This window comes from Rhipicephalus microplus, chromosome 10, assembly GCF_043290135.1.
Source record: "Rhipicephalus microplus isolate Deutch F79 chromosome 10, USDA_Rmic, whole genome shotgun sequence".
NCBI lineage: Eukaryota > Metazoa > Arthropoda > Arachnida > Ixodida > Ixodidae > Rhipicephalus > Rhipicephalus microplus.
Window position 1 is genome coordinate 69643689 of NC_134709.1, and position 13717 is coordinate 69657405.

Consider the following 13717-nt stretch of genomic DNA (forward strand, 5'->3'; position numbering starts at 1 on the left):
GCACTACGACAGAGTAATATTAATAGAGAAAGACTCCGTCTAACTGCTCATGCATGAATGCCGTGTATAAGATCAATCTGCTTGTAAAGATTCAGCGTGAAGACACGAATACTGATTCATTAGCTTTCATGTTTAACCTATATGTAGTATGCACCGTTCTTGCTTTTTCACCTATTTAATTTGGAACAAACTGCGACCGACAACGTCACAATTATTCGCAGAACAAGTGTTTGCAATGACAGGTCAGACCGTCGTTTAGGGCAGTAAGCCGCTATTTATTCATGCATAACCACTTGATGGACAACCCACTTGTTGATTATTTGTTTCCTGTAAAGTTCACCTCAGTATGGCAGAATGACAGTGGCTATAAAGAACAATGTTTTATAATAGTAAGTCGCCATTTTTTTCAGTGACGTCTGAACACAAGTACCCTGTACTTTGTGAGATTGGTAAATCGTTAACCTATATTTGTGGGACTCAAATGAAGAAGATAATTCAGTGCTGCGTTTACTAGAGCGTATGATATACGCTGTTAAAAAAGCGTAGTGGTCTTGCAATATTGCTTTGGTGTTTAACGCTAACCATCGGGCACAGTTTATAGTTGTTCAATACTCCGCCCAACAGTCCGCTATAATTATTCAAATGAATCGCTGATTGACACTGTTGGTTTTTATAACGTATACAGGGTAGTGAGCAGAACTGTCATGCGGACATATTTCAATGTCAAATGCCCACCGAACGCTATAATAAATCATACAAGAAGATGACTTAGCTTCACTTAACAGGTTTCATGGAAGGATCAACCATGCTGTGTACTGCCATCTGCGCGGCCTGTCTTGTCTTGGCTTCGGCCTCGGAGACCACGACAAAAGTGTCTGGGCCTGCGGGAACTGAAGGTGGACTACTGAGCTGGCCGGCAGACAGCAAGCTGAACGCTAGGAGATTGGTACGCGTCGATGCTGCATTATTGAAAGACGTAAATATCTAAGCTAACATTTGTCCCACTTAGTGCACAGGGAACCTCTTTAGAATGGAGACAGATAAGGCAGAGCGTACTGGTGCGCTCTGTCTAGTCTGTTTTCTTTAAAAAAAAAAAACGTTTCCAGCGCACTTAGAAAAGTGTATCTCTTCCAAAAATGCATTACCAGCCAGCCCAAGTAGCCACTCTTTTAAGGTGTGTTACGTTTCGTAAAGAAAATGCGAAGATTAGCTTTTACTTTCGCTAACGTGTCTCGAGTGTTGCAGTAGGTTGTTCATGTTGGAAGACATAGTGACAATGTCATTAGAACTCGTGTTACTGCGTTTTGTCGTCTCCGTCTTGTTTAATTGCGTCAGATTCGAACTAATACACATTTGCAGAACATTGTGAAGAGAGAGCGATGCGTGCTTATGTTTTGAAGGCGGCCGCCGGGAACAAGATATTTAGGTGAATGTAGAAGTGAAGCTCCTCAGGGCGGAGCGTTGTTGGCGGCTGTGACGTCTCACAAAACCGAAAACCGAAAACCGAACACTTTCATAGCAGAAAAAAAATGGCAGAATATTCACGCAGTGAATGATAGATAGTGGGGCGAAGCATCCGTCCGTTCATTCGTCCTTGCTTCCGTCCATCCAAGCAAGCGTCTGTGTGGCCGCCCGTGCATCCATCCACCCGTCCGTGCATGCGTCTGTTCGTGCGTCCGCACGTTCATCTGTGCGTCCGTCGCTGCTTTCATCCATGCATCCGCTCCTGCGTCTGTCCATGAATCTGTCTGTGTGTCCGCTCGTCCATCTAGTCAACACTCCAAGTACCACCATCTCGCACCTTTCCTTATATATGCCGCATATAGAAGCTCCGTCATCCAGCGGACATTCCAAGGACTGAACGAGACGAGGCACACGCACACTTTCTTACAGCTTGCACTTCGTGTCTACGTCCCACCTTTAACCACCTCGTGTTCATGGTGTATGCTAGTTCACTGTATTCATAGCACTGCGGCCCAACACTCGCTAAACCTTTCTAAAACCTAGGAGGTTACGCCCAGCGAGTATAACGTAGCAACACATTCTTCTCTTCTGTGCATTGTTGAACAATAAGAAATTCACAGCGTGCGCGTTAACTAAAAGCCAAATTCTCCCGTCTCTCATTCCCCCTCAGCAGCCATTGGCATGTACATTGAGCACTATCTTTTATTGTTTAATAACGCACAGAAGAATCTCTCACCGGCACCACCTTGGAGGTCAAAATGTGATACTTGTTACACACTACTACTGCGGCCCCGAGGAACGAACGAATGCCGCTATAAAGAGCTTCGCCCCTAAAAGCAGGACGTCTGTGTGAAAGAACGACTTTATGCGTACGTTATTTAAGTATATGATAGCACTATGCATCAACACCTTTGCCACTTATCTGTTCGTGCGTCCGACCATCCTTGCGTCCTTCCAACCCTCCACCCATCTGTCTGTCCTTTATACTAGTCGGCTTTAACATATACAATAAGTAGCTTAGCACATAGATTCGCCCAAGTGCCAACATTCACTTCATGGACGTGCGTGTCCTAGGTCACTTTTGAGGGGATGCTGAAGGAGACCTACTCAAATTAGGTATTACGAGTAGGTAGGTACTGGCTGGAAAATAACAAACCAAAAAGGATGCAAGACGTATGAGCCCTCGCCGTTTGTTTCTAGAGTTTGCTTTCTAGATTATGTTTCTGGATAATTTTTCTACTTTCACTCTGTGTTCTCGAGTTGCCTGAGAGTACTTTTTGCCTGCACACGCAAGTATTGTTTGTGATTGCCTGCTCATATATTCTTCCCTTTCTAATAAATCGTTTATAGTCGAGAAAGCGCTCGTCCTCTCTTCCCTTCTGTTCATTCGTGCGTTTGAACGACAGTTATACCAGTTAGGTTATCTCGCCATAAACGACTGTATTCAATGTCTTGTTCAAGACGCTGGCTGTTGACGCCGACCAGAAGCCGATTCGTGGGGAGTTCACGGTGCCGCAGGCGCTGCATGCGCGGGCCCACGTCGTTCTGGAGTCATCTGTACTGCGACCAGCGCCCGCAATACTAGGTAGGATACGAATTCATTCCCTACATCACCGGCACGGTGTTTTCACTCAGCGTTTCGCTAACAAGCACAAGAACACCTTTCGAAAATAACCTTCGTTGTGTAGCGGTAAAGGCGAATGACGTTTCCAAAAGAAACATCTGACGACACAGTGACCTTTCATGCGTCAATAATATTTGTTGCGTTTGAAACAGAGACTGCGAAACAAAGGAAAGAAATGTTCGTGCCAAAATACCGTAACACCTACAACGTGACATGGCTTCGGTGGGAATATGTCACGTGACCAGATGTTACGTAACGTCGTCACGTGACAGGTCCCGCCCCCCCAAATAATCGCGTAAAAATTTTCACGTCACACGTTCCGGCCGAAATCATGTAGCAATCGTCATGTGACGTGCAATAACCTACTACTGGTGACGTGCCACGTTCTCACCAAAATCACGTCACGCAAGTCACGTGACATCAAACTGTCGTTATCACTAACCAGCACACATTCACGTCGTCCTCTTTACGGTGAACTAGAAGCGAGGCAATGGGCTCACTGGCGTCGAACGCGTGACGCCACTGTTGTCTTCTCGCGAGTGAGCGTTTTATCGCAGAGGCTACAGCCACAGTTTCCTCAAATTACCTTGAAGAGACTCTGGTGCTGCAATTGTTTAGTGACCATGGGAATGATGGGTAGTACATGGATTTGCGTAGTCTTCGTACTTGCGGGAGGCGAATCGCACTTGTGGCTTCGTTTACTGCTGGGTTTCAGTTTTGTTTTGAAGGAAAGAACGAACCTTTTAAACTTCGTGACCCTATTTGAAACAGTAAGCCTAAAAAAATAAGGTGGTTAAACGCAACCGCTGAACATTTGCTCATTTTTGTTTCGTGAGAAAGCAGCTTCAAGCCGCATGAACACACCCGAAGCCAGAAGTTCAAAGATTACACAAATCCGTGTACTACCCATCATTGCCATTCTCGCTGAACCGCCGTGCGTTGCAGCTGTGGCACTGTGGCAGCAGTGACTGTGGCAGGAGCCACTACAATAAGACATCTGGGCCTGAAAGGTCTAGCTAAAGAGTGAGCTTTCTAGTCCTTTCACGGAGCCTACTGGAAGGGGGTAACACTTGAATTATGGTGTTTTTCACATGAAATTTGGGGTGTAATGCTGCATAAACACCCCACACCCTTTTTGCTGTTCGGGTGTATTACACCCCTTCACTAATTTTGTTTTTGTGTAATCTCACTATTACACCCTCACCCCCTTAAGGCCCCTTACACCCTTAAGGCCACTTGGGTGTACACTCTCACACCCTTAAAGCCACTTGGGTGCACATTTGATTTTCCACCTAAAAAAATGTTCATGCGCTAGGATAGAAATTTGGAAATCCACCCATTGTATAGGTGTAGTCCTGCTTTTTACACTTATTTTGTGGGGTGTAGAGGTGTGAGTTATATACACTGTAATACACCTATATGGGAGTAATTTATATCGTTTACAGTGCAGCTCCCATGAAGACTAGCGCCAGAGTTCTCTCTAGTGTATATTTAGGTAACTCTATGGCTAAACCAGTCTCGACCAACGTTTGAGGTGCATTCTACTGCCACGGCACCTGGTGCGCATCAGTGTAAGCCCGGTTAGTTGCTACGTGTATAGCGTGTCCCCTAAATGACTTCTTCGTACCAGGAATCATGACCGTCGAGTCCATCTGAAGCGTTGGGCATGATCGATGTAGCGTGTGTGAGCAACGCTGCTCGCAACTCGCGAGGAAGCGGAAACTTGCAAAACTTTTGCAAAATCAGTTGCCCAGTCTTTTAGGGGTGGAGCTCTTTATGCCATGGTTCATGCGTCCGCGAAGTATGTAGTATAAGTAGTAGTAGTCACCGTCGTAGCACCACCTCTCGTTTAGTCCTTAGAATGTCCGCGGGATGGCAGTACTTCTACATGGTGCATATATGATAAAAAGATGTGAGATGGTGGTACTTGGAGTGTTCACTAGATGTCTGGACGGACAGACAGATGCACGGATGGACGCATGGACGGACGATGGGTGCAAGGACGAACGGTCGCACGGATGGATGCCTGGACGGACGTACGGATGGAAGCAAGAACGAACGGACGGATGGAAGAGCGGATGGACTGATGGATGCTTCGCCCCACTCCTTATCATTCAGTTCGTGAATATGCTGTGATTTAAAAAAAAAGTTAGATTCACACGAGAAGACAGAGGAGGAATTTTTGCAGCGGATGGCGCATCACATGACGAAGAGGTTATGAAAACTCCCCATCCTCATGGCGTCCGGCGTCCTCCGCTCTCACCACGGATCGAAAGGCCTCGCGTACAGTCATGCCATTCTAAGCCAATATTTTACCCCTATAGCAACCCTCAGAAATTTTGTAGGTTTAGGCTAAAATGCCTAGATTATATTTAATGAATTAAATCAGCCTAATTGACTCTTAACAAAGTATTACGATAGTGTGATCAGTGTCTAAATTTTTCTGCGTCTTGCTAGAAGTAAAAAAAGCCGTAATAATTATAAAAGGCAGAGACTGACGGCATGCCTGTCCTCTTCCTCCACGTTCACTCATCACACTGAATCCTAATGTTTATAGTAGGCGCGCAGTGCGAGGCCATCTTCGTCTTCCACTTTGAACATCTTTCCACCCATGCCTAAGAATACAAAGATATAGTATGGCAGATAAGCGAAAAGAATGAAATGGCACAATACAGCACAACACTGCCGAGCCACTACACTGGCTAGGTGGTAGTTCAGATTCATGTCCGATGTACGATGCTGTCCCACTCCCTTTGTTTGCTAGCTGCAGAAACGTGATGCATAATACACTCAACGTCTGGCACTAACTCCCACATGACGTTCACAAGCTAGTCTCGCACGCACCTTTAGTTCTGTGTCGTAAGTCAAACGCGGTTGACTGTAGTCCCAATTCAAAATAAAATCGTGATCAAGTACACGGTATTTGGATTCCAACAATAAGCTTTTCTATCTGTGTTTGAACTGCTTGAAACGATTTCCGAATTGAGTAACGCTTCTAGTATGGCCATGCTGCTTACATGCGGCCAGTATGACATCACATGTTCGGTTAGTCTCTGCCTCACTCATTCTTAGCCTAACGCCGTGTCTCTGGAAGTCTTCCTGGGCTCGCACTCTATTTGGTTTCAGGCAACCTTTGGCTGCTAGATGCGAAGACCTTCTTTTCTTTCTTTCTTTGGATCCTAGTGCCTTTGATGCAATTGTTCTATCGTTCCAAGCTGTTAGGCGCTTTCGTGTGCTTCTTCGGTACGCCTTTAGTACGGTGGTTACGTCTCTTCAATCGCGTACTGCGGAGGAGCAGGCTCTCCTTCAGGTTTGTCTTCTGGATAGCCTAGATGCCAATTCGTCTGGCTCGTACCGATTACGTCTCATCTTTGATCGTATTTGCGTCTTTGATCTCCCGTGAACTTTGAATTTTCCTACGTTTGGTCTTCTTACTTCCCTGACACATTTTTTCGTGTTTCCATAGCAGTGCAGTCGGATCTGTCAAGAGCTTCAATAACAGAACAGCTCGAAAAGTCTACAGGACTCCCTAAGCCAACAGATGAGGGACCACGAAGTCCCAAGATAATATTGTCACGTTTTTTAAGACAAACTTGCTTTATTGGGTTCATTGAGTCGACTAGCCAAGCAGCAGCTCAGACAGATCGTCTTTGTCTTCTTCCACTCCCGGATCTCACCCAAGCATATCAGGTGGCAATATTCTTCGCCAAAATTTCGGAACTTGTTCCTACCCACTTATGTTCAGGCGAAACTTGTGTCACTTCATCTTTGCCACCAGTTACTCTGAGAATTGCATTGCTAAGATCATCTTGTGAACCGACAACAGAATTCCCTACATTGACACCTTTGGCTTCGTTTACATCAACGGGTAGTCCCTCGTCATGCGGATAAGTCACGCCTGGCTTAGGCCTCGTCACTGAATTTCCGGCTGGTTGGGCACACAATGGTTCCCTTTCTAGTTCCTCTATTAGAAGCTGGAGGTCCGATAAGGTTCTTAAGACGTCAAAGCCAAAGCGTTGACAATTTTTGACGTCACTTTCTAGTTAATCCATAGGTATGACGTCATAAATCTGGCGGTCAACTTTCTGCAATACCTGCCTCATCAATTCAATATATTAGCAACAGTTCTTGAACTTACAGTTTTGCGGTGCCGTAGACGAAAATACTACGGCACGTCTTTTCAAGGCATCTTTAATAGCTATGCGCAATAAACTTCTGGTATGTTGGAGTAGCTTCAGGTCGTCATGAATTGTTTTGTCTACCTCATTTACGCTCCTCTGTACACCTGTCTTATTCGTCAAAGTCAATAATGCTGACGCGGCGCAATCCAATCCAAGGGTAGAGCCTTCGTAACTGCTCTCACAAAAAGGCTTTAGCGTTTCGACTTCAGGACTCTTGAATTGAGTCTCATTGCACAAACACGGTGAGTCTAGTAGTGAACAGTCGGCTTCGAGGGCTAGGTCTGAAGTACGGGTGTCATCGTAGCAAACTTTCATCGTCCTGGCTTCGCGAGCCTCGTACTGTCCTCTAAAGGGAAATGAAGTGAATGGACAGACATACCGTTAGCTGCACGGAGGGCTAGACTGACAGAGTGCGGTTGTCCTCTCTCCATAGGCATCCTAACCTTGCGAACCTCGAGTCATCGGCTTGAAGAGCAAGGGCAGACTAGAGCCAAAGTAATCCTGATGGACTCCTGCCTCGCGAACTTCCAGGCGACACACGCTGTCTCATCAATCCATGACTCGCTGTCTTGGTCTCAGTTCCAGCTGGAGTTGTATTCCCGAGTTTAACGACACCAAATGTAGAAGATAAATAAATAAATAATTAAATAAATAAATAAATATATATATATATATATATATATATATATATATATATATATATATATATATATATATATATATATATATATATATATATGGGGTTTAATGTCCCAAAACCACCATATGATTATGAGAGACGCCATAGTGGAGGGCTCCGGTGCTTTTGACCACCTGGGGTTTTTTAACGTGCACCCAAATCTGAGCACACGGGCCTACAACATTTCCGCCTCCATTGGAATTGCAGCCGCCGCAGCCGGGATTCGAACCCGCGATCTGCGGGTTAGCAGCCTAGTACCTTAGCCACTAGACTACCGCGGTGGGAGGCACCAAATGTAAAAGATAGGAATGAACGCTTTCTCTACGTTTACTTCCCACACTGAATACCACTTTTCATAGTAGGCATGCAGAGTGAACCCATCTTCGTCTTCCATTTTCAACATTAACCACGTTTCAGGTCTTTTTTTTTTCTACACGTCCTGTACAGCTGCATATCTGTTGCTTGCAGATGACACTGCAGTTGCCGCAAACAAATTTGGTGCTCTAGTTCACTCTAAAGACACTTGTAAGAGATAAATGTGATCATTGGGGTCAATTGCAGGCCTGCAGCACCTTTCTCGTACCTGGAACGCTTCCGGTGGCAGTCAATTTAGTTTTTCACGTTTGTAGCTACTGTTGCGTTGCTTTAAGCAGATGTAGTACATTATGGTTATTTTATAGAAGACTATAGCTATTCCTTTACTCTGTACTTTCAACCAGCTCCCTGTCTGGCTAAGTATTTTCGTCACTGCAAGACAAAAAAAAACACAACAAGCCTCGTTTTTCTTCATTAGACTGATTCCGCAATATTGAACCCGTACCACCTAACCCAATTTTCAAGATTACTTTCACTCTGTTTCTCTCTAGGCCTCCTGGTTATTTACCATGGATACATCGCTCAGCGAAGGCACGCGGTGAGCGTAAGCCTTGCGTGTGTATGTGCACAAGAGAAAATTTATCTCTGTTTTACAGACCAGGAGTCACTCAAGGTGCTCGTGATATGATAATGCATGCTTAACACTTACGAAAGAAACTTTCACTTTCCCCGTATCCAACATATAACAATCCAGAGTTACAGAACTGGGGCCCCCTTCCCTCAGGCAAGCAGAATACCGAGATTGTCCTAAAGAGATTGAACATGAAATAGCCAATTTGTCTTCCTTTACTGCCCTTGTACCTTAAAGAGCATGAATAATAATTCCTTTAATTTAGACATGTAATTTTACATTAACAGGGCACTACAAAAAACCTACATTGAACAAAACCGACGCCAAACCCCCAGAAGATGGCAAAAATTCCTAGATATAGGGATAATTTCCTGGGTTTGACATCACTGCTCGCGCACACGCGTCGTTTCGAACAGCGTTCGATCTTTGAATGCGCTCTTGTACCCGACGCTCTAGAAGAAGAAGCGTTGCGTAAGCGTAGGAGTCGAGAGTATGCACGCGGATTTCTTGAGCCGCACTCCGGCTGTGCGCATCTGATGTCTCCACAGTTTCAAATGGAACTGGTCATGCGACTGTACAACCCTCGGAGAAGCGTGATTTTAGGGACGAAGCCCCTTATAGCGGTACTTGTTCGTCCCTCGTGGCCGTCATAGTAGTGTGTAACAAGTATAACATTTTGACCTCCAAGGTGGTGCCGGTTTAGATATTCTGTGCGTTGTTGAACAATAAAAGATAGTTCTCAACGTACATGCCAATGACTGCTAAGGGGAAATGAGAGACAGGAGAATTCGCCTTTTAGTTAACGTGCACGATGCGAATTTTTTTATTGTTCAACAATGCACAGAAGACAAGAAAGGGTTGCTACGTTATACTCGCTGTGCGTAACCTCCTTGGTTTTAAAAAGGTTTAGCGAGCGTTGGGCAGCAGTGCCATAAATACAGTGAACTAGTATATACCAAGAATTCGAGGTGGTTGAAGGTGGGAAGTAGACACGAAGTGCAAGCCGTAAGAAAGTGTGCGTGTGCCTCCTCTCGTTAAGTCCTTGGAATGACCGCTGGATGGCGGTGCTTCTCTATGAGGAATATATGATGAAAAGATGCGAGATGGTGGTACTTGGGGTGTTAATAGGTGGACGAACGAACACACAGACAGATGCAAGGACGGACGCACGGATGGCTGCACGGACGAATGAACGCATACACGGACGCAGGAGCGGATGCATGAACGAAAGCAGGGACGGACGCACAGATGAACGTGCGGACGCACGTACAGACGCATGCACGGACGGGCGGATGGTCGCACAGGTGGCCACACAGACGCACGCATGCATGGACAGAAGCAAGAACAAATGAACGGACGGATGCTTCGCCCCACTATCCATCATTAACTTCGTGGATATGCTGCCATTTTTTTTACCTCGTGTTTGAATGCACTGCTTCAAAATTCAAAAGTGTGTAATCAATTCTTCTATCGCTATGGCCTTCATTGCTTCTGTTCGTTGAAAGAGTCCATTGCGTGATGAAGTATTTGTATTCTTCTAGCGCTATGGCCTTCATTGCTTCTGTTCGTAGCAAGAGTCCATTGCGTGATGAAGTATTTGTAACAGACGTATAGACGGCATCATTCTAGGCATTTTTTTATCTTGTAGTCGTTTGGTTAAAGGTTCAATTTCAAGCATAATTTGTCCTTACCAGTGCATTTTGTTGCGTAAGTTGCTTGTAAAGATGTTTGAATAGGCAGCTGATCAATTCAGTGCAACCAAAATATGCATGGTTGCTTTTCAGGGTTACTCTTTGTTAAATGCGAGTTACGTAGCGTGCATGTTAGCTTTATGCTTTAAAAGTCAAATATGTTCTCTTCATTTCAGCATGAGCAGATTCACCCACGGGACGGCGCTATGCTCTCCCATTGTAGAGTACTTGGTACTCTGAATCGTTAACCACTCTTTCTACCCCCCCCCCCTGTTCTCTTTTTTGTACGCGCCATTGAAGTGATTTTGTTACACCAGACAGTTGTACTCACCGAAAGTGTTGTTACCAGTTTGCAATAAACTTCCCTGTTTTAAGCTTTCTAGCTTCATCGGATACGGTGCTCATGTGACTTCTAAGCACTTCTGTGGCACATGTTAAAGTGAAGCCAATCCTAGAAATTTAACCCTAGGATTTTTGTCGACGCTGCTTCAAAAATTGTGAGGCCCACAGAACGGCGTTTTGCTCTCCCTTAGTAGAGTACGAATTACTCGCAATTGTAAAGCACTTTTAAAGGCGAATGCATTTCTTACTCGGGCTATGTCAGCCGTCAGGTGTTGTCCGGTACACTCCCTCTCCCATAGAAACAGCAGCAGGTGCACACGTTCACCCTCGCCCCTAGCAACCGGGGCATGAGGTGCGAGAGAGTGTAGGAGAGGGTGGGTGCCGTGCCTCGCTACTCCTTCTCTCACGGTTCTTTCTGTGCGCCCCACTTTCACGCTCGCACCTCACTATCGACCGTTCGCTGGCTGGGCGCCTCTCAAGAACCTCCGGAAGTGTGTGCTCGAGACGCCGCTGTCAAACGCCTACGCCGAGCAGACAACGCTGTTTGTTTTGTTCGCTTCACAGCCATGCCACAGGCGCGATCTGGTCTATATGTGACGGGTTTCTGTATCGTTATGAATTACGGACTGTAGACAACAGCAGCCATCGAGTGCCCGTAGTAACAAATTCATGTCGTCATTTCGTGGAAACGCTTTGTGATTTTCTGCGCGAACTATCGCAGAGGGTGACGGCAAGCGCTCCTACTTCCTGGTGGGAGGTTCACTTGTCCTGGTCTTCGTAATGGTGATCGCCGCTGGCAGCGCACTTCGTCGACGGTGGAGAAAAAGGAGGAGGTCCATACCGGGTGGACGGAGGTTCGCCGATGTGCCTTAAGCATTTGACATCCGCACGGATTGCACGCTGTGGAAAAAGGAGCGTCAGGATCGGCCGCATAATTTATTAGTAAAGAATTTACGAGAAACGGAGCGCCATACTAAAGAACTTTGGAAGAGACGGCGCTGCTTTTCGTATGTTCCAGTAGTACTAGCGTTATTGCTTTTTGTTTTTTTGGACATATTTTATCAAACTCTGAACTGTAGCGAGAAAATTCAGCGAGTCGATGACAGAGCAAGACGGTACACAGCGCAAACAGGACACAGCAAACAAAGATACAGCTGGACCCAGCGCTAATTAGCGCTGTGTCTTGCCTTATGATATGTGTGAATTTTCGCGTTACGATTGAGAATTATGCACTTCCAACAAGCCCACCAATCTTTCTTTTTATATTTCTTTGAAATAAACGTTGTTTGGGACATGGTTAAATTAGTGGTTAGATCAAAAATGAGACGTGTTCGATCGTCCTGTCACGTATAAATGAAGCGGAGACCACTGCACGCTGTCACTGACAAAAAGGGAAGTTATCGATTCTTTGGAAATCATCACAACCCCGTTGCTGCGCCTTGTTTTCCGGCACCCGGGTAATGTGCATGGGAGATGCCACCTGTAAAATTAGATGGTTACTGATCGGGGCTTTACTGATTAACACTTTGTTAAGTCAGAAAACACGACTTTTCAAATCAATGAATGCTACTGTGCTTCATGAGCAAAAATAGATATAAAATACACTGTTATTAAATATACCAAACCGAAGTTACAATTAAGTGCTGGTTCTTGCAGTGCGAGCTGCACAACGACTGGGTCGTAACTTGCATCCAACACATCACAAAAAGCACAGCCGTAGTTTTTCTCGGTCATCAGCCACAGTGCGAAGAGTGCATTATACGCAGATATAGAATATATACGTGTTTTATGGTGCCTCAGATATGAGAAATATTCCCTTTTTAATTGACAATCGCACAAGTATGAACGCTGAGTCTTGAGTACCCGGTACCATTAGGGTGCACGAAGGGACAAATGTACAGACCGGCAGACAGGCCGACCAAAATTTTTGCGTCGAAGATACTCAAGAAAGACTATCGTCTTTAAAAAACGCCTGGCCTCCGCGGAAGGCGCAACACAGTCGCAGCGAGAGTAGAAGAGTGGCCTTTCAGAGCCTTTCAAAATACTCATTGGGTAACTACTGCAAGCACACTTGCTTGATACGCACTACAGCATTAATAAAAAAAAATTTTTGGGCAGTAGGCCAGCATTTGCTATACTATTTTTCGCCATTCTTCTTAGAAGCGTCGTATCTGCTGAATACTTGCAAGGAATTTTGCGCCAAGTGCTAATGCAGTGGCTGACGACGATGAGGAATTATGGCTCTATTGTGGGTATTCGCCACAGTTATTAGGGGACATGATCAAGCTTTTGTAGCGAGTTGGAGCACATATAGGACGACCCACTTGTTACGCTATTCGCATTGTGCGACGACTGGTTGTTCTTTCGTTGTTTTAAAGCGCTTTATAAGTCGTGATAACGCGGTTAATTTCCCGACATCAAGCCTGCCTAAGCAAAGTTTGCGAACAATTCTAAGAACCGGTGTGGCTCTGTGGTCAAAAAAGAAAAAGAAAACCGGTGTGGCTCTGTGGTAAAATACTGGGCTGGCACACAGTGGACTTGGGTTCGAGCCCCACTGTCGCATTGGTGTTATTTTTTTTTCAAATTTCGCGCGATATGGTTTCGGACCCCGGCAGCGGCTCCAGCGGACAACTGCGCGTGATCCGAGTTGTGGTCTCATAACAGCTTTCGCTGCAAAAATTTCGATCGCGAGCTGCAAACTAGAGAAACCTGTCCGAGGCAGTCCAGAGAGCCTGTGAGAGAGCACTAAAGGCGTGGCATCCCGGCTCCAACATGGAATCAACCGACACC

The 13717-nt window shown here is 45.5% G+C and overlaps 1 protein-coding gene across 1 annotated transcript; it reads left to right on the forward strand.

Moving 5' to 3' along the window:
• Positions 1–805: 805 nt before the first annotated feature.
• Positions 806–12684, forward strand: LOC142774296 (uncharacterized). The gene is made up of 3 exons (XM_075874695.1): positions 806–946; positions 2926–3049; positions 11649–12684. Exons 1-3 carry the CDS (start codon positions 806–808, stop codon positions 11798–11800), a joined length of 417 nt encoding a protein of 138 aa, XP_075730810.1. The 3' UTR covers positions 11801–12684.
• The last annotated feature ends 1033 nt before the right edge of the window (positions 12685–13717 follow it).

Coding starts and splice junctions, on each gene's coding strand:
- LOC142774296 (XM_075874695.1), top strand. CDS start 806: ATGCTGTGTACTGCCATCTGCGCGGCCTGTCTTGTCTTGGCTTCGGCC. Junction 947..2,925: donor AGCTGAACGCTAGGAGATTG/GTACGCGTCGAT, acceptor GTCTTGTTCAAG/ACGCTGGCTGTTGACGCCGA. Junction 3,050..11,648: donor ACCAGCGCCCGCAATACTAG/GTAGGATACGAA, acceptor GAACTATCGCAG/AGGGTGACGGCAAGCGCTCC.